The sequence below is a fragment of the Onychostoma macrolepis genome, chromosome 25 (genome assembly GCF_012432095.1).
Source record: "Onychostoma macrolepis isolate SWU-2019 chromosome 25, ASM1243209v1, whole genome shotgun sequence".
Lineage (NCBI taxonomy): Eukaryota > Metazoa > Chordata > Actinopteri > Cypriniformes > Cyprinidae > Onychostoma > Onychostoma macrolepis.
In genome coordinates this window covers 15,874,680-15,899,936 of record NC_081179.1, presented here as the reverse complement: position 1 = coordinate 15,899,936, position 25,257 = coordinate 15,874,680, and the positions used below count along the sequence as shown (strand labels likewise).

General features: G+C 38.6%; 1 protein-coding gene across 2 annotated transcripts; it reads right to left on the bottom strand.

Annotated features, from left to right (window-relative positions):
• Positions 1-10,295: 10,295 nt before the first annotated feature.
• On the bottom strand, positions 10,296-21,749 carry LOC131534582 (circadian-associated transcriptional repressor). Of its 2 annotated transcripts, none has more exons than XM_058767562.1 (6): positions 21,609-21,749; positions 15,824-16,307; positions 15,223-15,298; positions 13,987-14,065; positions 12,408-12,543; positions 10,296-12,018 (listed from the first exon to the last, which is right to left on the bottom strand). In XM_058767562.1, the coding sequence occupies exons 2-6, from the start codon at positions 16,265-16,267 to the stop codon at positions 11,605-11,607; spliced, it is 1,149 nt and encodes a 382-aa protein (XP_058623545.1). In that variant the 5' UTR covers positions 16,268-16,307; positions 21,609-21,749; the 3' UTR covers positions 10,296-11,604. The 2 variants fall into 2 exon arrangements, with proteins under 2 accessions (XP_058623545.1, XP_058623544.1); XM_058767561.1 differs by lacking the exon at positions 21,609-21,749 and adding an exon at positions 19,093-19,454.
• Between the last annotated feature and the right edge of the window lie 3,508 nt (positions 21,750-25,257).

Below are 25,257 nucleotides of genomic sequence, written 5' to 3'. Positions count from 1 at the left end.
AGTAATCCTTCATTATCCCATCTAATTTGTCCTGGTAATGTACCATTATGCCCGGCCAACATGTTATTCAATGAGATTTCAGAAGTTGTAAATGTCATAATGTCATTAACATCAATAATGACTCACATTGTGCTGTTGTCTTTTGTTTTTATTGAATATACTGATTGAGTTCTTGCCTGAAAAATAGCATGTAATTCACCTGGCATGTTATCAATGATTATTTATATGATAAGAGCTTTAGGGTGGAGCATTTCTGCATTGTAAGTGTGTTTGGTTTCATAAGAATTCTTTTATTTTCATTCAGACTTCTCGACAATGCTTCTTCCTGCTTGCTTTAAGAACACCCTTGGTATGCATGCATACTGTACATTTCCACAGAAATCTTTCCAAAGATGCTTATCATATTTTCTGTCGAATTATGAAGAAATCAGTAATTATAATGACAGCTTGCTAGCTTATCTTAGATCTGTTTCCAATGTGCTGTTTTAAACAATGATAGCATCATTGAAGCAAGTATTAACTGGCCTTGGATCAGTTTACAGGGGCCAGTGTAACTGATATCTGTTATTTCTTATAAACAAAAGATGAATTTCAGTTGCTGGAATGTTGCTGTAAACTTAAGGTGGGTGGATCACGATTTCATTGCTTATGTGGAAATGTTAACGTATGATAACCTATCTCTTTTTTTGCCCTAGGCCATGGCGTATTGTCTTTAGCAAACCTATAGTTCTAAAACTATGAGTTACTGTTTACATAAGAACTTGTTGGCTACATATTTCCACCAATTATTTGCATGTGACCTTGTAGATCAAACACGCCCAATTACTTAAAAGGGCCTTTGGATTTCCATATAAAAACATAAAATGTAAAAACAGATATAGGCCTACCTATATTTCCATTCAAACACAGTCAAATCTTGCTAACTAACTGTGAAATAATGTTAACATACCCTGTGAAGTGAAATGTTAACCTACCAAGATAAACAAAGTCAAATTGCTTTATACAAATAGTTTTACAAATATTATATAGCCTATTTGAGCTCTCAGTGAACGCATCAGTTATTACTAAAGTGATTCATAACATGTAGGCTAAGTCACGATCATACCCAAACATCAGCACACACTAGCAGTGTGATCATTGTAATAACAGTTCCACCTAGTGGTTAGATATTGTATCTCCCATATTTCAGTACACTGATGTTTGAGTGCTAGGGCAAAGATAAACTGATTTATGGGCAAATTAATATGTTTTTGTTTATGTTTGGGTGCAATCGCATATGCCTAATTCTTGCATTTTCTAACAAAATGTGTATTTTTATCTTGGCCTCTCAATCAAACACTGGTAGATAGTGTCAAATATATATTATAAATAGCAGCAAATCTAGCATTCATTGCTATGAATGCATGAGATAATGGCTTCTGATTTTCAGTTCCTATTGGTTGACCCCAGACTGAGTCAGACAGAAAATCCTATGTTTTATCAAACACTTATGTTTACTGTTTTCTTAAGTTTAATATATATTTTATATCTAGCCTATATAATGTGATTAATGATCTGAAGATAGTTGGTAGACTACCGATAATGTATGACAAGTAAGAAAGAAATCAAATATTCGTGCTAAAATACTTCTAGTAAAGACACATATTAAGATATATTAGCTCGTTTTTAAAATAAATTTCCATTTTGGTGGAAAAAAATCCCTGTGCCAGAAGACATTCTGTTCAATAACTTATCAGTATCACTGAAACCATATCAAATGTCTCCCTCTGTTGGCCAAAGCAAGAGGCGCATGATTATTAAATCGCTGAGGGGTTTCCCGCCGTTCTTAAAAGCGCGAATTTCTGCAGGTCACGAGACAAGCGGGTTTCTCCGGGGACGTTCATCGTGGGAGACGACTTCAGCTTTTAAAACTTCTTTCTCGTCGTGTGTAGCAGTATTTCTACACAGGGAATTTAAAATTGGCAAGTGGCTTAAAAAATAACAGCAAAACAGCCATGGCATGTTTATATTTTTGTATAGGCTATTTTATAGTTTAAGTGAAGCTGTTTCTTTCACTCAAGTGAGAGTCCCAAACAAATGTGAGGTGTTTGTTAAGATTTCACAGGTGCCTCACGTTCTCCTTACCCAAAACATTTGTATTTGGCCCAGAAAAGACTATTATTTTGATTATTTTATGATGTATTTATGGAAAGGTGACATTTTTAACTAGGATGTAGAGTGCCTGACAGGTAAACTGTTGATTCAGAAATGTTCATTTCAAACCAGGCAACAACAAGATAAAATGGAACAGAGTTTATAAGAACAGGGGAGCCACTCATATGTACACAGGATCTCTGGGAAACACTTGTGTGATCCAGATCTTATTGGGCCGCACTGCAAACTCTTACCATCTGGACGTGGGCAGCATGCTAGTAAGCAAATGTTACATTTGGATAGCATGGAAATCCCACTGATGTACTGAACAGCCAGTTCTGACAAATGTTAAACAAATGACCCAATTTCATATTTGTTTGTGATCAGTGAGTCCATTTAAATACACCATATATATTGTTTAATATGCCATATATGTTATAAGGTAAACAGATTTGTGAAAACAGAGCATATTTTATTCTAGGTCAATGCATTATTGAAAATTACATGAAATGCGTAATATATAAATTTAAAAAAAATTGAATTTTGTTTTAATTTATTACTGAGGGCAAAGAATTTTCATCCTTTAGACTAGAGCTTCACCAAAAATAAAATTAAATAAAAAAACAACTAGTCTACCTAAATTACCAGCCAATTAGTAGTTGAACAACTACTGGACTGCTATTCCTATTAAATATGAAATAGTGTTTTTGACATCTTCATCTACATTTGACGTGTTAGATTGAAATTGATATCAGAATTTGTAGACAGTTGAGTGCTGCTGAAATATATGAAGATGAAGAGCTGCTCGGCATTAATCATGCACGACATCCTTTTGCTCAGTGTGTGTGATCATTAGGTTGGTTTCTGGTCAGATGACGGCATTGAGGAGATGAGTTCCTGGAGAGCCCTCTCCATTATTCATTCAGGATTCGTGTGTGTATCCTATTCTTAGAATAGATGCTTAATGGACATGTCCGCTCAGGTCGCTCTGTTCCCTACCTGTTTATGCGTCACATATTGGTGGGCTAAATGTGCAATTCTGGGATCAGTTTTGTTTGCCTTGTACTGGCTCAAACGGGGATTTAGATTAGCTGAAAAATAAAATAAATTAGCCCAGAAAGCATCAAGCTACAGCCTACTTTATTGATAAACAACCCCTGGACCCTTGTCCAGAAGGTCAGTCTCAGGACACTGCTGTCTTCCTTTCCTAATCGTATTAGATTAAAATTATTGACCCAGCTGGAAAAGTGATTAATTGGTTTCTCAATAGCATTGATTTAGGGTTCTTGCTCTGGCAGAAATGGGGCGGGAGGCATATCTAGGGCATTAGATCTCTGGGGGACCATTAAGGCCTTTTGGCTTTATCTGGGTTAAAGGCATGACTGTGAATCCTGGGCCGGAGTGGTGAAGACACCAAAACATGCCCTAGAAAGGTAAAACGGCTAATGTTTACTTCCAATAGTGAGCTCTCCTTCACTGTAAAAAAAAAAAAAAAGAAGATTTTTTGAAGTTGTAAATAAAACAAGATTATCAGAGAATGAAAATACTATTTCAGTCTTTTTGTTTGTGTTACTTGCAATTTCTTTGTAATTTTTTGTGAAATATAATAGCAAATTCTGAGAAAAAAATAATTAGAGAAACGGCACATAACACACTGAATAAAACGTAATAGTTATATGTTCAAAGTAAATCCAACATCAAATTTTTTGCCGAATATCTGTTAAATGTCATCTTTAAGACATATACCCATTTTTAATACCGTACGTTATAATGTCAGGATGCCTAAATTTACCTACAAGATTTGATTTTTTTTTTTTTTTATTGTTTTATAGTAAAAGGTTAGTTCACCCAAAAATGAAAATTCTGTTATTAATTACTCACCCTCGTGTCATTCCAAACCTGTAAGACCTTCGTTCATCTTCGGAACACAAATACAAATTTAATTTTGATTAAATTTGAGAGCTTTCTGACCCTGCATAGACAGCACCACAACATTGTAAAAATATTTAAAATAGTTAAAATGGTAAAAAAAAAAAAACGTTTTAGTTGCGTTGCTGTCTATGCAGGGTCAGAAAGCTCTCAAATTTCATCAAAAATATTTTAATTTGTGTTCTGAAGATGAACGAAGGTCTTACAGGCTTGGAACGACATGAGGGTGAGTAATTAATGAAAGAATTTTCATTTTTGGATGAACTATCCCTTTAAATGCACATAGACAAAAAAGTATAGAATGTAGTATTAGCTGAATATCAGTTATCAGCCATTGGCTTAACAGTATCAGTATCAGTGAATCCCCAAAGTATGAAGTTCCAAATGTTGGTTCGGGAGGAGCCTAATCATTCAGTCCTGTCAATCATCATCACAAGCCTATATAAGCAGCTCTCATTGATTCCCAGCATCCCAGCATCCCTCCACCTCCCCATCTCCTCCTCTGTTCCTGTTTTTCTCCCTCTAGGTAGTACCGAAATGGGGGTTCGAGCCTCCATTAAGGACAGCAAGCCAAGTTCGGATGTGCAGGCGAACTCGTGAAATAATTATTTAATGCCAGATACTGTAAATGTTTTTGTGACTTGTTTATCAGTGATAGCTGTAGCTAATACAGTATAGGCAACCCCTTGATATTCAGATCTTTTGGGAAATAACAGGAGGAACACACACAGTTGTTTTTCTCCCTGAGAGCGTCAGACTTTCAGACACACGACTTCAGTCCAATCAGGATATTCCCACGAGGGAGGAAGAGCTAAATTGGTATAAATAACTATGAGTCAGCCTTCTCGACCCAGTCCTGTCCTCACTCAGGCTTCTTGGGGAGATGACTTTGTGCTCTTTCTGAAGACCTGAGACGACCGACATGTGCTGTGCTGATGTCATTGCGCACGAGTTGTTGGTTGTGTGCTCTGTTAATTGGTCTCCGGTGACATTCAGTACTTTGAATACATTCAACTCATGCATAAAAAGCACCTTGACTGGATAATTAAAAATCTAAATCTTGAAAGTCAAAGTCGTAAAAAAAAAAAAAAAAAATCTTAATTTATTATCTACTCGAATTCTCTATTTAATTGGAAAGATACAAATCTCATATAATAAAAATTAATCAGGTGAAGTCATAAATTATTATCAAAAGACTTTCAAAGGAGGATTTACAGTGAGGCTGCATTTGATAGACCTTCCTGCAAAGAGAAAATGTCCCCTTTTGAAGTCTCATGGATGAACTCTTGTGCCAATATTTTCATTCTCTTTCATTCTCTTTGCACATCAATGGATTGCTCTTTGGATCAGAACCCATTATAAACACACTGACATCACAACTGACTTCAAAACCATCTTTAAAAAGGTCGCTATTTTATAGAATCCCAGTTCAATATGCAGAGACTTCTGTTATATGCCATTAGGAGGTTGATTTCTCCCCCAAATGTAAACACTATGAACCCTAAATATTGCTCCTATTGGTTAGATATCCCAACCCAGCAACATGCCAGCAACCTGGGTGAGTTTGGGGTGGAGCTAATTGTTTGTTTGACCAATTACAGATGAGAACTAGATGCAACTAACACTTCTACATACTGTATGATAATATTGACCTATAACGAATTTGCCTAATTTATTCCTAAAGTGCTTATTAGATAGCATTGTATGGAAATTATTATCAACACAACTTAGCTATTTAGTCTGTCAGCGTAATACATTTATTCAACCCATTTCTACAAACTATAATTAAAATACCACATTGAAAAATGACTATATTATTAGTCATGCTTCCAATTACTTTGGCTCATACATATGAATTATGTGAGCATGACTCAGATTTCTTCAGAAAATGTAAACATCATTACATAAATTAATAAATGTTTTATTATTAAAAATGTAAACAATTAAAATTGTGTTGTTTAAATGTTTCTATTAAAGAATTGAATAAAAAAAAGATAATGAATAAAAGCTATTAAAGTACTTTTATACATGTATGTACTTTAACAAAACTTTACTGTAAGAAAAAAAAAATGGAAGAAGAAAAATGTTGAAGGTCATTTTCTGCCAAGACATTGACCTTTACATTTATGGACATTTCCTTAAACCCTACAATACAACACCACACTTTAAGATAATTTAATTTAAGATACAGGTAAAACACCTGTGAAAAATCAACATGAAAAAACCCATCATATTAACACATTGCATTATGTTTTAAAAGAACATCAGGTACTACTGTGCAGGTAACAGCAGCAGAATCATACGAAAAGAAATAGGGAGCAGTTAAAATGTTCTGATGGCAAGGTTTGATCATTACAATGGCGATGGTTATTTTTGTATCTGATGGTTCAGTTATTTAGAGCCCCTCTTTGATAAATGAGATCATTATCTCTGTGGTGGGGATGAATTACCTGTTGAATTACTTAACAAGTTAATGAGCAATTTTCTAAGTGCGTGGGCATGATGCTTCTCACCCCACAGATATGAGAACAAATAGGCGTTATTACACAACGAATGGCTGACGTTCAGAAAGGATCACTGGGTTTTTATATATATATATATATATATATATATATATATATATAAAATGACATTCAAAGCATGTTTTAGTATAATTAGCTAAGTTTTTTTTTGTGTTTTTTTTATTAATGTCAATTACAGGGTCACTTTTACTGTCAGTTATCATTAACAGTGGGCAAGAAAGGTGACTGAAATCTGTCCATCACAATGATATGATAAATTTCATACCATGGGAATGGTATACATCACGATTTTGCTGCAAATTCAATGTAAAAAACATGTGAAAACAGTGAGTGCCCACAGTCCTGCCCACTAGCTGCAGAAATGTGTCTATCATGGAATAAACACAATAGCAGTAAATCTTGACCAGTTTACACATGGTATAAACCATCATCCTGCTTCTTTTTCATAATGTTTCTTTGATGTGGATTGATATACAAGCTTTGGGCTTGTCCTTCTCTGGCATAAAACCCAACAGAGTCTTGACTTTGGGTCCTGTGGTCTTTCTGAAGTCAGAGTATCAATTTTAATGTTACTTTTGGCTCCGACTCGATGTTAAATGATGACTTTCACATATTCTTATGAATGAGTAGAGCTTTTCCCGTCTCCCCTGCTGAAATATAAATGCAACTGTAGTTACTTAAATGGATGAGTGGCCAAAGCCAATGATCCACACTGTTGTTAAATAGCAGAGGGAATCTATTCTAAGACATTTCACAAAAAACAAGGCACAAAAGACGCAAGTGAACTTGCCCCGTTTTCCCTTATGTTTCCTCTGGTGGTCAAAGAATGTGTATCTGGTATCTTACAGTATCTGTATTTGGGACTTCAGAGGTGCAGTGACCTTTACTGAAGTTCCATCTAATTTACTGGTGTTCCTGTGGTGACGTGAATATCAAATGAGCAATTACAACTGACCTTCCTCCTGAAAATTCTGTCATCTCTCAGAATTAAGTGCGTTTTTCTTTTCGCCAACTGGCGTCAACATTTGACTTACAATACTCGGTTTATGCAAACCTCTGAACTTGAGCATGTCGTTCTTCCTCCTATTTAAATGAACTTCCCCCTTTTTACTTAGTTTGGACTAAATGTGTATGGAAATAGCAAAAGAGAACGAGACCACATCCCTCACATGACAGAAACTGAATCCATCTGGGCTGGACCAGACCTTCCCACCTCCCACTGTTAATCTGGGCTCAACATCTTGTGACCACTGTGTGATACCACTGAGCCTAACAGTCAAACAGTAGTGGCCTTTTACAGTTTTGATCCATTTTAATTGCCAAGACCTTCAGCTTAGTCAGTTAGCATTTGATACCAGTCCACCAAATTCTCCTCGGAGTACAAATGGTAAATCCTCAAAAACAGAGAAATCGTGCCAGTTTAATTAATTTCGGTGTTTCATTCAAATCCTTGAAATTAATCTTACCCTGGTGGAACATAGTCTTTCCACACTCAGCATGCACAAAACACCCCATGAGCTTGCAAGCCAATTATTCTCAAGAGTTATGCCTGTTCACACTGAGGTGCCTTCAGTGGTACAACAAAGACCTGGGACACACTAGACGATTTTCAAATCGTAACTGATTTTAAAACCATGGGAGACCACAGACATAGTTTAAACCAATTTTTAGCCTTATAATCCTCTAACTGCGCACGACCAGACCACAAGAATACACACTTGTTGATTGTAGGAATGATTTCACTGTGACACGGGACAAATGTGACTAGAGAAGAAAAACACATGGAGGACAAACTATGTTGTCAGCTGGCTCTGTTGAACAGTGAAAAAAATAAATAATTTGTGACAAGCCTCGAATCGGTCCACACCACCCCAATCGTTCGGGGGTGCAAATTGGGCTTAAAATCGGCCTTAAAATAAAGTGTGTGCCCGCCCCCCCTTGCTAAAAAAAACATTTTACCACTAGATTTAAACATTTTACATGTATTTATTTAAAAAAAAAAAAAAACACACAAAGGTAAATCTGTTTTTCGTCCTAATTTGGACATAGTGACTCAGAATTGGCTACTCCCTTAAAAAATACCTAGTAGGGGTGAATTCTGGTTCATACTGATAAGCCATTAATTATTTTGCTAAATATCACATAACATCATTTTATAATAAAATAAAATATATATATATATATATATATTCAAACACAAATTTAGGTGTCACTACTGGACTCATTCATTTTAAGATCTCCTAAAGATTAACAATGTTATTAAATACTACTGGATTAACAACTCTAGACCATTAAATGTAAAAACAGGTAGAAATTGGCATACCCTATTAAATATTGTCCACTATATAAATATATAATATTGATGTCACTATCACTGTCATACATCACTATTACTCATATTTATACTTACATTTGACTTCCTTGAAAGTCTCTGAAGAACGAGCAACACACTCGTTTAGTTTTTATAAAAAGTAATAGTAGTAGTAATAGTGTTAAAAATAAATAGTACTAAGTAATAGTAAGCAATCCGAATAATGCCTCAAGGTTGGCAAAAATAGTTGGCTTGCACAGACAAAGCAGCCCACAGTTATAGTTCTTGCCAAGAGGAAGTGACTTCTTGTGGTTGTACGGATGTATCCCCCAAGTTTCTGTCATCTTCATATAATAAGACTCTACCTACCTGTGTATTAGTAGCACTGTTATTCTTCTGACATTATTAATACCTCAAATCTTGCAACTAATTTTGGAGTTTACTACTGCATGACCTTCTGGCACATGAATCACATCTTTGCTATTTGGTTAACTTCCACTCAGTCTTCTTAGTAAAAGAGAAGTGTAATTTGTTAATCTGCTCACAGAACATTTGCACTTCTCTTTGCAAATGTTCAGTGGACTGGATATCAAAATGAACCCTCTTCCCAGTATACCTAGAATGAGAAATGAGTGTGCCATTGCTCAATGCATCTGGTTGATTGTATAAGTGTCCGACTCTGATTTTCTGCACAGCAGGGAAATGGAAAGAAGGGGGAATCAAGGAGGAGGACATCTGAATTACTCACTGTCCAGAAAAACATTTGCTTTTCTATTCTCCAGAGGATGTGGGTTTTATTCTGCATTTCTCCTTTCCCCGTTCAACCTTCTTCCCAGAAACGACAGAGTGGTTAATCACCCGAGACCAATCCCGTTTTATTCAATATTCTCTGACAGATAATAGATTCAGTTTTTAAGGTCAAGTTGTGATTTAGCGAAAGCTATATTTCAGATCTGCTTCATTGGTTAGCCTTGTTTGGGAGGGTTGTTTTTAGAGTGACTTGAAGGCTTTGGTGGCTTTGATATTTGAATAGACGTCTTCATATCAGAATGTCAATGAGTGTAGCAAACAAAAAGGTCTGTGATCAACTGTCTCCTGGTGCAATATCAAAGCCATACTGAAAACAATGCACACAAGGGCTGCCAAATTAGATGTGGTGTAACATTATTAATCCTTGAGAAATATGTCAGACTTGCATAGCATTCAGTTTTTTTATGCCATTGATGGAACATAAGCTAATAATCTATCTCTAAAACCCACATATTTAAATATTCTACATTCTGCATTATTTCAGCTACCCTGCTGTCCAGATATTAGCATTGTCCAATTAAAAACCCCTTAAGAGCCGACTATTATGTATGTGATCAGTTGAAACACAAAATTCTTTCAGACAAATGGAATACAGCAAACAAATATAACCACATTTATTTCTGAAAGTATAAAATATTACACTATAAAGGCCACTTTGCAAGGGTAAATTAACAACTTTTCCAAATATGTACACAGTTAATACCTTTTCCCTCTTAGATATTGTCCAGCTCTGTGGCAAACCGAAATGTCATTGTGTCACATGACCACAGGAAGTAGTTGGCAAGAGTTTCAAATAATTTACTTGTTGATAGCAGAAAATGAATGGCAGGAGTTTTGAAGGTTCCTGATTTTCTTTTGTACATCCTTCAGAGGCGTCAGGTATTCTGGATAGTTCACGCTCTCCCTTCAAAACCAGTGAAGAGGCACAGTTTGACATCGAATTGACAGGCACTATATGCCCTTGAACTGGGAGGCTTAAAAAAACAAAACAAATTTTGCAGTTCACATTCTTTACAATGGCACCAGTCAAGCCTCCAGAGCTTTCTCTTGTGAAGTGAGACTTCCGTGTTAGTTCGGCGTGTTTCGCTCACTGTATTGATGCGCTTTATGAAGTTTCCTCGCTCTGAGTCTACTTGCGTGCACGTACTTATTGTATCAGTACACTACCGGAGACGCGGTGTCAGATTGAGGTAGAACCGTTGTACCAAAAAACGTAGCTAGAAGTTTAAACCTATGAAGTAACAGTCACATCAAATCAACTCTTTAGAGTGGATTCAGAGAGCAAACTAAAGCAATAAATTCACATTCAACCACACCTACTATAGATTTCACTAGCACACTGGAATATCTGAAGTGTTCCCAGAATAAATTCCTCCCTCTTTTCCCTTCCCTTTCTGGAAAAAAAGGCTGCTTTGTTTTGTCTAGAGATTAGCTTTTTCACAGATACCAAAATGCTGCCTCATCGGATGCTGCCGCCACAGGAGATTTTTTCCTCTTTCTTTGTTTTAAGAGGAAACCATCTCAAAAGGTAAAGTACGAAGGTGAGCCAAGATCACAAAACCTTCCTAACCCCCCTCCCTCCCTCACTCACTCACACCCGCACACACACACACACACACACACACACTGCTACAACTCACTCTGCAGTCCAACAGAAAGGGAATAGATGCAGACGTACACATCAGACACGCAACAAAGATCACACTCTGACACTTTTCAGTTCGTAACTGAACGTGTCGCTGTTTTGCTGGGCTGCGCTGAACTCCCTCTGCTGCGTTCTGTGCCTCTCCGCAAGGCTAGAATGGAGGCAGGGATTGCGTTGGAGTCGGATGACTCCAGACCAGCTGGGGGCAGTCACGCTCTAGCTAGGCTCTGATCTCCCAGAGCCTTTTCGAAGGACTAGGACCATCCACCGGCTGCCATGCCACCCAAGCCCACTGGGGCTTTCTGGGTGATGATACTCTCTGTGGATTTAAGAAGTCTCTCAAGGCATGGCGCGTTAATCTTGGCCGGAGGTGGTCGACTGGGTGCAGACTCTGTCTTACATAGACGGTCCGTGCTGGAGGACACAGAGTTGTCCTGTGTCGCGTCCCTGTCCCTGTGGGATGTTAGAAAGTTCCGAACTGTCCCTTGAGCCTGTTCGGCCGTTGGGGAGCAGATGGGTGATGTGTGGAGCCATTTTAGGTTGGTTGCAGAGTAGGGCCCTGGGGGAGTGAGGTCGCTGACTCTCATTGCCTTGTTACCCATGGAAAGGGCACTTGTGGTGGCAGGGTTTGCAATGCCAGTGAGCAGGGGAGATGTAGCTGGAGACAACTGTAAAGTATTGAAAGAGAGAGAATTACTTAAGATTTAAACGCAAATATTTGCAATCGGTTTTCTATGATTTTAAGACAAAAGTTTAAAAGAGACTGAAAAATCTAATTTAGAATGCATGTCCCAAGTTCTCAGCCTAAGAATGACTTTTATCTGTCCTGTGAAAGCTTTCCAAAATGACCTGTTCTGTTCCGTCATTGTTCTTAGCGAACATGAGATGTGCATTTTATACCTGTCCAACTGTAAAAATAGATTTTAATCCCTTCTTGTCTGTCCTGGTCCTCTCTGGTCCAGTGATTAAAGTATAATAGGTATTTCAGTATCTCCTTTTCTATCAGCCTGTCGTCTTAACTTACACATGTTCGTGACAGCTCTTCCAAGTGCCTTACCTTGGGTTTCTTAGACAGGGTCGTCTCCTCCATCAGCGCTGCAGTGTTGGCTTGGTCGCTTCGTTGAGGTTTTATGTGAGGGAACCAGTTCTTCAACATTTCCTCCATTTTCAGGATGATGTTGACATATCTCTCTCTGCATGGCACAAGAAGGACAATATTTAAGTCTGGTAACCCACCGATGTACTAAAAAAACAGTTTAGAGACCTGACGTAACTGAAAGTGAAAGTCTATGTTCTGTAACACCTTGTTTGGTGTCAGGCAAGTTGAAAGAGCACTTGACCGCAAGTACACAGCATCAAGTACACACCGACACACAAAACGTGTTTCTCAAAATGAGAACAGCTCCTGTGTTGGTTCGCACATGTTTATACACACACGTGGCATGGAGAGCAACCGTTTCCCTCACCTCTAAATATAGATATAAGCCTGCAGCGGGGCACTGGCATCCACGTCACGGGGAAAAGAAATAGTTGCGCTAAGGAGCAGTGATGCAGACACACGCACATGGTGCCCATTGACTCACACCAGCCCCCGACAGATGGTTAATGGGGATTAGTGCAAGTCACGTGACAAAAGAATCTGCTATGGCCCCATTCTCAGTATTTTACATTTAAATGGCTGCTGACATAAGTTACTTTTATATTCCCTCTTCTGATGCGTCTTTGCCAGCTGGCACGATGGAATGATGACGGGGGTCAGGTGGTGGGGAGGCAGCAACGCCCCCGCTTCGGTCCCCGTGTCTACTTGGCTCAGCGCCTCGATCAGATGGCCTGAATTAAGACCCCACCCAAAACCCCATCATCTATGTTTTTAGTGGCCCATTTCAGGCGTATTTTCTGCCAGGCGTGTTTTCATGCCGCGCAGGTTGCAACATTGTTGGATGCGGCCCAAAGTACACCAACAGACTAGATGTTCTAGACTCTGCACTCACACGTGAATATTGGACTTCGTGAAGTAGCACAATGCAATACAATGAGAGCAGACCTGGGCTGCGTGCCAGATGCAGTTAAGTCGAAAAGTAAACGACGCACCTAAGCCCAGCCCGATCCATTATGAGGTCATTTGATGCAAGAGAACACTGACTCCTCCCAAAGACGACATCATAGTCTTTGCACTGTCTAGCCAGAGGAAGACTAATCAATCGGATGACAGGCTACTCCCGCAAGGGAGCTGGGACATTTTTAACGACCTGCGTTTGAGTTCTATTCTTGTCCAGCCGCTTTTAGATTTGTGGTGGCAGGTCCGCACTGGCCCTGCGGCCCCCCTTGCTGCATCATGCTGTGAGGCCATGTGTCTTCACATTTCCTTGACTCGTTCACTTATAGCCTCAGAGCCAGAAGCGAGGGCGTAAAAGTCATTCGCAAGTGATGTGGGAGAATTCAACCTTGCCATTAATATGCATAAACACAAAGCACTGAAACAAGATTCCCTCACAAGAAGGTGAAAGTGGATTGAGGTAGATTAAGTAAATGGACACAACATCCATCCGATCGATCCGTGATGGAGTGTTGTGCTGACTAAAGCCCACCCTCAAGCCGCCTGTGAGTGAGGTGAAGAAAAACAGCAGGAAACTCACCCCATGCAGGGATTCTGCAGGACCCCCATTATCCTCTGGATGCGGTCCATGGCCACACTCTCTTGAAAAGTGCTGAGGCCTGAAAAGAAGAACATACAGCTTAAACTCTTTCTTTTACAAGCAATGCCAGCTTATTGTCTCTGACAGGCCACGCTATGTCTGTAAGGCAGATGGGTTCTTGTGAAGCATGTGGGAGGACAGACTTGCTGTCTCTGTGGCCAGGAAGTCCAGTGTCGTCCATAGCCCTTGCATTGACAGCGGTCCCAGACAGAGCCCCTATAAGCAGGTCCGCCTTGTGCACAACCTGTTTTCTAGCACATGTGGGGTTCTAGCCAATATAATTTTTAAGTACCCAATATAGCTTATACCATCTGTTGGCGTTTTACAGTGATTTGGGTCTCAACTAGCCACTATGCATCAAGATTTCAGGAACAAGTTCTTTTTCTGTCCGCACTGAAAGTGAAAACGCTGTGCTGTGCAATGTAACAGTCAGTCAACCAGAATATCGTGTGGGTGGTTCTCTGTTTGCACGCGTAACACTAAGAACAGTAATACCATGCTTTTTTAGATGGCACCACTTTCATGGTTTTATATTTGACTTGAGGGAACTTTGAGATGTTTCTTAACTTTTACAATTAGTATCTCTGTTTAGGTTTGATGTTTAATATGCATGAGGAATGTGATTTTAATGCGGTGTAAAATGGGAAATGAAGTGACCTACAACACAGTGTCACTTGGCTAGTTAGTACAAAAACGGACAGCTTTTAATTACACTTTGTCACCTGGTTAGGACACAGTGTGACGGTGCAGATTTTACAGTATTTTTATTGACAGTTACAATAGCCACATACAACACTGAGTCAAATGTTAAAATATTTTATTCCACTAGTCAGGGAAACAAAGGTGTCAGCCAATCCAAACCCTTGAGCTTATCTCTAGTGCCTTTGGTATTTTTGGAGGTGTGCGGTTTGCACTGCTTTAGCTTTGCATCTTTCAACCATGCACGTTTTATTATGACTAAGCAAGTTAGCATGTTCCACCAGGAAATGACTGTGGTTGATATGAGAGCCTCATTTCATGTATATTCATGACGCATCTCAGTCCCAAATCTCATGACACACTTTTCGTACCATGGCCTGCTGCCTCTGGTTTGTCTGTTCTCCTTGTATACTGAGCTAACTAGGCAAGGTTTTGGATATGCAGAAGACTAATACAAACGAATGAAGGATTACTCACGTTCTCGGTATCTGCCTGAGCGGAGGCCATTAAGGATCGAGGACAGTGGGTGAATGTAACACTGCAGCTCCAAGCACTGCAAAACAAAGAGCATCATTCAGTATTTCCTTCAGTTATTTAATGTTTAGCTTTTCACATTTAGCATTTCTCAAACATTTCCAGCGTTTTGATGTTTTCATTTCAGGATGTTGACGGTACACTCAATTACTATAAACAATTTTTTATCATCAAGTTAGGACATTCCTTTGTATGGCTCATCATTTCCAGAAGAACAATGACACTGTAATACAAAATGAAGTGACTCATCTACTTTCTCACACATTTGTGCAAATGTAATGGAATGAGTTATCATTGCAATTCTATAAGGTAGAGGAAAACATTGAGTTTCTTCGTTCAGTGGCCTCGTGTGACTCATTCACATTTCACCTAGTAAGAACACAGGGAGGAGGGGTCTTCCTGGAAGTGGTTCTGCTTCGAGAATTTTTTTTTTTACATTTATTCTGCGCGGGTGGAGATAGATCATGTAGGAGATAAGGTTGCTTTTAAGAACACCATGTCCCTCCCCTGGCATGCCAGCGAGTCAAAAAGTGGCACGTCTCACCTTGCAAGCGAACAGCCTGTCTTTCTCCATTTGTTCAGGTGTGAGCTGCCTCTCCCTTTGCTCCGTGACCATGGAGCTGCATGTTCTCTTCAGCGCCTGCCTCTTTTTGCCTACAGGGCTCTCGGGGCACCGGCTGTAATTGGTCCGAGCCTCTTGTCCCAGGTGACAATGGCCACCGTCTTCGCTGTAGTCGGAACTATCGCAGCTGGAAGGAGAACTTCCCCGAGAGCTCATGTTCTCTTTGTCCATTACCTCCCCTTTATCTCCATTCCTCTTTGAGAGGGACTGGCAAGTCTGGGTCCCCTGGATGACCCCCGAGGAGGGGGATTTTGGCAAGGTGGTTTGTCCCTGCGCTTTGGTACAGTCTGGTTCTAACTCACTATCGTTGTCCTCATCGTCACTAGCCAGCCAGTCAATGGAATAGTCCGAATCTGAAGCTGACATCTTAGGAAGCAGGGTCTAACCAGCACGGACCATCACTGACCTGTGGGGGAAAAAGGGAGTACTTTAATCTCCAATTTCCATAAACATTAATAATAAAACACCATCACACAGTACAACGTGAAATTGCCTAATGGAGAAAGAATGTTCTGTCTATCACTGTATTGGTTTGGCATGAATAAAAACACAAAAACTGTCTTTTTCAGACCTATTTGCGAGATTCAAAGTCTTGCAGATAAAATGGCAACATTAGCACGGATCTTCTATCAAACCCTGAATTCACGTAGGCTCAGACCAGCATGTTTTCCAGACACACCACCTGAGTCTCACACAGACACTAAAAACAAACAGCGGCCATAAAAAAAGACTTACTGCTGTTTCACAGTGACGAGGACTTTTACAGTTAAATCTTCTGTTGTTAATAACAACACCAATTCTTCTGTACATTAACAGAACCTAAATAGAGTAATATTTGTTTAGACGTATACATGTTTTCGTAAAAATTAGCCTTGTTCATGCATAATATGGTTGCAACAGGGGGAGACTGTCTTTATTTATTCAAAACTGAGATGTTTGAAATAAGATTTTGTTCTGCAGTCTGTTTGGAACACGTGTGTCCTGTGCAGCACATGCATTTGTTTGTTCTGATTGCACCTAATTGAAAAACACTTGAAAATGTAGACTTAGAAAACTAGAAGGCTATGATGGAGCAGGTGACAAAAAAAGCACACATTCAAAGCCCTGTTTGTTTATTCAATGAGACCCGAACACTGCAGCCATGGTGACCACCATTTGACACCGAACAAAGGACCTAGAAATAAGCCGTTTTTAAAGTACCATTCCTTCTGTGGCCTTTTATTAATATATTACTAAGATTCATGCATTACTAGTTTGTGCCTAAATGTACGTAGTGTTTGCTGGTTATGTGTAAAATTTAATTATTTTTTGGGCTTGCTGAGTCCAGCTGAGACCAGATCTGCGACCTTGAGCATTACCAGTATTTTTTTTTTTTTCAGTTTGTTTGATCAATTCCATCAGTTCTTGGTAATTCATAATAGACAGGCCTTGAGGAATACACATAAAAGGAGTGTTTACAACGTCATGTTTAATGAGGCAAGCCATGAATCTTTGCTAAAGGCACATGTCGTACAGAAGCAAATGCTTTTTGATTTCTCTAAGGGTGCTGACCACTATATCTTTTTAAGGTGGAGGGCTTCTCATGAATCAACAGGATGTGTGCATGATGCATGTTCGTAAAATTACATATTTATGACAATTAATAACTAAAAATGTTAACTGCCCACACACTGTATTGTCAGGTGACCTAAAACGTGATTCATGCTGTAACATTCATTTAGTAAAATACTAAAAATAGGTTTTTATTTGATACTAATTTGAATCATCCAGGTTACATTACATTAGGTTGAACAAGAGCAATATTGTCCTTTTACAGTATAACATTTACTCTCAGTTATTACAAAAGTATTGTTTTCCCAAAAACATTTAAATGCACACTACACAAGTTTTGCATGACCGTAACTCAACTTATAACACAGTATATGTACTTACAACTTTATCAATTCCTTCATTGACACTGCACACAGCACACAAATATGTTTTGTATACAGTCGTTGCATTAAACTTAGCCTAAATACAGATAGATAAGATATCTAAATGTACGATGTACAACATAAACTGTGTATGTAACACTATCAACAGTGTCAAAAGATTTTCAGATTGCCTAAGCACATTCACTTCACTTGGGCATTTAATCCGTCCATCAGCTGCTCGGTATCATTGCAAACAAATGGACTGCTGAGCCAGAGTTCTGCCCTGCCAATAAAGCCACATTATGTAATAGCTCTACCTCAAGCACGCGACTAATTGGCTTTATAACGGTCACAAAGATCAGCCTTTCCAAATGGACGTAATTGCTGACCAGCTTTTTCCTGTCAATACCAGTTTCGCCAAAAGTTTAACCAAACAAAACGCCGCGTTTAGCGCGACTGCCGTTAGCGAACAAACTCCTCTTTCATATCGAAAAACTGCCTACATCGGATACTTTTACAAGTTTTGTCGACAGCTGGGGACGCGGATGAAAAGCCCCTTTATTAGTCTGCGTGAACCGGTAATTTGACAAAACAAAGAAAATCATTGAAAGCTTGCGTGTTTACGTTTAGCTACCAGTATAAACGTAGACAAAGCGGGCACGTGACTTATTTAATAGCGACATTTAGCGCAGCTACAAATGTAGGAAGTCGTGTAACCGAGACGTGTTTCTTGTACGCCTGCCAGTAATATCGGTTGCTATGGGCAACACGTTTATTAATACTAAAACGGCTATGAAATAAACCAAAAGCCGTGTTAATGTACCTGTCTGATAACTGAGGGTGGGGCCCTCATGATGACTAACACCTTAATACAGCCTACCAAGACAAGACCACCGCAATTTTGGCCTTTTAAAACAAAACGTAACAATTTATATTAAAACGAATAACGTTAGTTGCATGAAACGGATACGAACAAAGCAAAAAAAAAAAAAAACTACTTCCAAAAACACGATATAGACCAAATATACTATAATTTAAGTTACATTTAACACTATAAATGCATTAATGAGTATTAAAAGTGATATTTAGATAATATAATAAAATAAACAATTTCCTCCGTTTTACAATAGGCGGATGCCTCGCGCAGCGGCATCTTCCAACATCTCTTATGCATATACATTAAGCTTTATATAAACGCAGTGGTTTTCCTTTGTCTATGTCATTGTTACTCCACACAAATTCAGAAGCGATCGCTGCCATTTAAAACGCGGGTCCTACCTGAAGCCGGATGGGACGAATGGTCGCACTGTCCTTTGTTTTAGCAGTATATCCAAAGACAAGCGGAGCGCCGATCGAGCCTCTGCTGAGAGGTGTACGTGGTTTCAGTGATGTAGACCTGCAGTTGTGTGGCCCCGTGTTACTTCTCCCAAGGCAACGTGTCTGAGAGGGCGGGCACAAAAACGCAGGGCTTTCCGATTTGTGCGTCCAGACCCGAATCTGACAAATAGAGTTTGCGTTGGAAGCAAGCTTCGGCTGATAGGGGAGACGAGCTTACATATTAAAATGATATGTAAATTGACAAAACACGTGGACACGCGGATCGGTTTCATTCCAACAGGCGGACAGAATGTCAACTCCGAGCGCTTTTTTTTGTTGTTGTTCACAGTAACTTTTTTTTTTTTATAGCCTACTTCATTAGCTCAGATGGGATGACGCCACAGATGCACCTCCCTCTCATATGTTAGGGTGAGGTCGCTTTTAAAATGTGAGATGTTTGATTAGATGTAGCGTGGTGTTAATAATAGGGGAGTTTGGGAGGATCTGACCCCCCTAATTAAAGAGGCCACCCCCACGACCCAAAGGAAGTAAAAGTCCATATACTTTTACACGTATAATTGCTTTAACAATGTTTTCAAAGGTTTCATACAGGTTAGAGGGAATATTTCTTACCTGTCTACAAATAGACGCTAGCAGAAATAGCCACAATGGGTAACCACAGAAACAGATAGGATACATTAGGATCTGTTTCATTAGGTATGTTGGAAAAGTATCACTTTATTATACATTTACATGTCTCGGGTACATTAGTGTTTTGTTTACAAATCTTTTAGAATATCAGTGTTTAGCAAACTCTGCTAAATTACGCTTTATTTTATTCATAAATTGAAAAACCCCATTATAAAACCTCATAGGAAAATCTCGAAGGAACCTGTGGTGAAATACACTTCCTGGTTCTGACATCACAGTCATTCACAATCACTCTATTGCCTTTGCATTTTCATTTAATAATTTAAGAGACATTAAAAATGATTAAATTCATTTAAAATAGTTGAAGCCTCTGATAATTCACACACTAGCTACAGTTAAAACAGTAAAAACAGAAATATATACACACACAAATATAATGTTTTTTAGATGTTATGTTTATTTATTATATATATAATTATTTTATTTTTTCATTTACTTATATACATTATTTGAATTCTGGAAATGATAATTACACATGAGAATTTGGGGATGAAGGTGTATCATAGTTGTCACAATGCAAAAAAAAAGATATAGAAATTATATATAAAATTAGATAGATTTATCTATAAGGTTTTTCATGATAGTGACCTATGGACCGGACATTTAGCCCACTTTTAGGTCTATTGATTGTTTCACAACTGTAAACAGACCAGTGTGGAAACTTATGCATGTACCACGAGCCAACAACACATGTGTCTAAGCAGCGGTTCAGTGTGCACATTGCTGCTGTCGTGCTCCGTATCACTGGATATCCAGGAGCCCTGTTGCAGGGCTTATCCTTACCTGCCCCCTGACAGACTGCAATGTGCACAGCTGGTCGTATGTGAACGAAGTCGAATGAATGAATGGGACTGAACGTGATAGGCCATCGTGTTCTGTTTCGTGTTGGGTTGCACACGTGATGCCTTTACGCTCGCGCTGTTTTTGCACAGGCAGTGGAGTTTCCATGGTGAGGGGGGCAGGGCGGAAAAACATTCCAAAGTAGTTCACTTGCTGCGTTAAGAATGTTGCACCTTCTCTAAAAGCCCCACAGCAGGTGAGGTTGGGCGGCTATATTCTGTCACGCATTATTCAGCGTACTTTGGTCCTTTCAAGCAGCACGAATGACACGCCAGGTGGTCTGCGTCCACTGGTATTTTCACGCTCATGCCGTGGTGCGGTGAGCAAGTTGGTGGCTGTGACGTTGAAGAGCAAATAAGGACTCTCAGTTGCTCTCTGGGGGGTGGGATCTCTGGTTGAAGTCCAGACAAAGATTCAACGCCTGGAGCCAATGAGTCATAGTCCTCCTCCCCGGAAAACGTGAGCACATGTGAGAGAAAAAAACACCCATCTTCTGCCTCCTTTCGGCTTTGCACAATTGAAAATCATAATTGATGCGAACAGAATGTTTCTTCCATCTCCCTCTCTGTTCCTGCCGGTATTTGACAACCAGGAGAACATTAACAAAACATTGTTGGTTTTGAACTGAGCCAAAGACGCCACCCAGATGGATTAGCAACTGGGTACAAACCGGTCTGGTTTTAAATTCAGACTATCTTCTTGGAACGGGCTCTTTTGTGGCCAGTAATGGCATGTTTAGGCCAATTTGTAAGGTCTTGCTGTGACTGTTCCTCGATAAAGGTATGTTCACATCAAGGGCGATAACGACAGCTATAACTATAAAGTTTTATTAATCGTTCTAATTGAATGAAAACATTGAAGTCCACAATGATAAGAACACAGGAGAACGTTATCGTTGTAATCAATTAAGGTTTGGTCACACTTACCATGACTGCGAAATTTTGCAGAAATTTTTGCACATTGCTAAACTGTTGACAATAGGCAATGGAACTTAACGAAATGTAGTTAAAATACTGCTAATGTGAATGTAGTCTTACAGATCTTTTTGTCCCGGCTGATGAACAATAAGGGCAATAACTATAACGTTTTAGTACTCATTCTATGAGAATAGGGAGGCCACACCACAATTCATTTCACAATTCAATTTTTTTCAGCTGTTGAGTGATTAAAAACATTGACAGCCAATCAGAATCCACTCAACTTTAAAAAGCTTGAACATTTAAAGCAGCAGACGACATAAATGCATTTCATGCTTTTATAAAGTTATCATCCATTGGTGTGGACACTAATCTTGTTATTGTTATAGTTATCTTATTATTATTGCACTAAAGGCCATTTGGTAACAACAACTATATATTTTTAATCATATTTCTAATTCTATGGGAATAGTGACATTCACATTACAACTAACAATAACAACAGAGAGGAGCAATAACGTTGGAGTCAGTTTCGAAATATTTTATTTAATAAATATTTACGTTAATAAACTCGTGACTTTAACGAGTTCTAGCATGTAAAGCGACACGTCATAATTGCACTGCATGCTTATAATAAACAAAGTTATCATCTAATATAGTTGTCATTTATAGTTAACTAATATTTATCGCTCTTAAGGCCCATTCGATAACATTAATGACAGCTATAAAGTTTTAACGCTCACCATAACTAATGACTCCGACAGAGAGGAACAACATCGTTGGAGTCCGTTTCAGAATAATTTTTTCTCCAGCTGATACTGAAGTTTGACAGCCAATCACAATCCACCTGACTTCACAGAGCTTGAGCATTTAAAGTGACAGATGACAAAACTGCAGTGTTCAGTTATAATAAACAGAATATCAGCGTCCTTTGGTATCAGTATCTTCATAATTATTTCTCTTGGTGTGAATTCATAGCCATTCATAGGGTTTATTATATGCACGTTACAGACAGTGACTTTTGTTTTATGTCTTACTGTCATTGCAAGGGGGAGGTTCAAGCGAGGACATGGGTGTGGCTCGGCTGTGTTGCTTCTGTTTGAGGTTAGAGCAAGAAGCAAGGAATAATAACCCTATTTCTCACCATCATCCCTTTTGGTTGCGAAGAAGGTGTGTCGCAAACACATGCTGCTAAAAACAGCAGCTGTGACCCTCCCTTTTGGGCGGGAGACAACAATACCGATAACCCGCACAGTACACTATTGGCCGGTACAATCTTCACTATCTTATACTTCTCGTAATACTCTCATTGGTACACAGTGCAGTCACGCTTTACTCTAACATCTTTGTACGCAACTTCGTATATAAACCCAGAGATATGTGCAAATTTTTTACCCATCTACGTGTGCAAACCACTGCACAAAACATCACATGAAAGAATGGAGAGCAAACAACTGGATGCTGTTTACAGAGGGGGTTTTCCTCAGACTGCTCAGCTTGGCTGCTTTACAATGTGCAATATGATGAGGACATTTAGTCCTATGCTGAACCATCATCACAGGCTAAACAAATGACACAGCAGTTAAGCTTGCAACTTGTGGGAATACAAGTCTAAAAAAAGAAAACCTGAAACTGATTCCTATTCTCTGGTATTTCTCTCCCACAGTTAGGTAATCAGCGATTATATGTTTCTCCGAAGTATTTATTGAAGACACGTTCTAGTTTCTAAGTGACCTTAATAAAATATACATAGTCTGTATACAGAGCAAGAAAAGCTTGTGGTGCATATGAGATTACAGTGTAAGTGGGAGATAATAACTGATTTAAGACATTTAATCACAGACCCGTGAAGATCTACAGTCACCTCAGATGTTACATATTTAAGATATTTCAGCAAAGTTACAATTAAAAGTGTTTTTGGGTGAAACTGAAGAGAATATGTCAAGGCCTTGTTTCGCTCCAGAATTAAAATAAAGAAATAAGAAATTGTTTCTTGTGATATATTGTGCTTATAATAATAAAGAGTTTTGAGTGAATGAATATGGAAAGAAACAAACAAACCATTGTTAAAAGTCTGATTACCATTAAAATGCCAAAACAAAATCTTATTCTCATGTATATAATGCAAACAAAAAAAACTGTGTGTGTGTGTATATATATGTGTGTATATATATATATTATATATTTTAATTAACTTTTTGCTTTTGATTTTAAAACAAAACATACCTTACAGTAATTAAATTTTATATTTGAAAATAAAAAAATCAATAATTAAATACCCAAGTTCATTGTGTCAATAAAAATTCTGAGAAAAATATATGCCTACTTATCATAAAAATAATACCACAATGTCTAAAATGAATGATCATAAAGATGGTTTTGGATGGTTTTATGCAAAATATTATGTATTTATTTATTGCTTTTGTTTGGGTTGAAATATGACCCAGATGTTTTTGTATAATTCATCTTTGTATACCTCTCACGTTCCATTGTGAAGATTTGTTAAGTGTGAGATGTCAACAGTAGCTCCTTTCTTCACTCCTTGAAGTTGTTTCAAAACGTCGTCATAAAGTGACTGCTTTCACAGTCGGCGATTACAAGGTCCCTCACACACTTGCGCGTGTTCTAGCACGTTTTCACAGGTCTCTCTGCTGCACGTTTTCATGAAAAGCAGTAGTTCTCAGCCCCTCGTCCTTGTGGCAGGCCTGCGATGAGTCACAGGTGAAAATTGGCTTGGTGATTTAGAAGCACTGTCTGACGGACACTGATGATTCAGTCAGATGGAGGGTTGCGGGGGAATGCTGGATTTCTCACTGCCTTTCTTTATCCCATTCATAAAAAAAGAGAGAAAAACATTTGGGTGACCACATCGCCTCCACCCCCGAATGTCATCTCCACAGGTGGCTAGAAATGAATCGCTGCCCTCTCTCTGGAGAAAAGAGTGGCTTTGTGGGTAAAAAAAAAAAAAAAAAAAAGATTCTCTCATCAAAAACATTATCCCCCAAAAAACATCTAATAATTAACAAATTATATTTAAAGTTATATTTATTTAACTATGCTTATATATTTGCATCATTTTCATAACAATTATTTTCATCACCCCAAATTCCATTACTGTAATATGCATATATATATATATATATATATATATGATTTATTAAATACATTATTTTTATTTATTTATTTATTTGGGGGTGAATTGGACATCTTGTTCTTTTGTGTAGATATAGATATATTTCGCATCATCTATGGTTGGTGACCTCTCACTTCATTTGCTAGAGGGAGTTGGGAGGGAGAATTTGAAATATTATGAATGTTTTTGGTTTTCAGTTGTGCATTTGATGTAACAACGTGCCTTTATAGCAGACAAAATGATGTTTCAACTGCATTGGCAGAGTGTGGAGGACTAAATTAAGTGTGGCGCGTGTATCTCAGTAACGCTTCTTTGAGTATGGCCAGCACAGATGACTCATTCTTAATGACCATATCTGCTTTATGTTTCATGTGTTTCACACTGATCAAGACCTCTGTGTGTGTGTGTGTGTGTGTGTGTGTGAGTGATGGCAGATGAGGACACAGCCTGCCCCACATTACAAGCAATCATAAAGCACATTCAGCCCACACCTTCATAGAAATAGTGTGAGAAGCTGAAATCATG

Excerpts from the sequence above, each read along its gene's own strand:
- LOC131534582 (XM_058767562.1), bottom strand. The coding sequence starts at position 16,267 with ATGTCAGCTTCAGATTCGGACTATTCCATTGACTGGCTGGCTAGTGAC. Across the intron at positions 12,544-13,986 it reads CTGCAGAATCCCTGCATGGG|AGAGAGATATGTCAACATCA; the intron begins GTGAGTTTCCTG and ends TGTGCCATGCAG. Across the intron at positions 12,019-12,407 it reads CCCTGTCTAAGAAACCCAAG|TTGTCTCCAGCTACATCTCC; the intron begins GTAAGGCACTTG and ends AATACTTTACAG.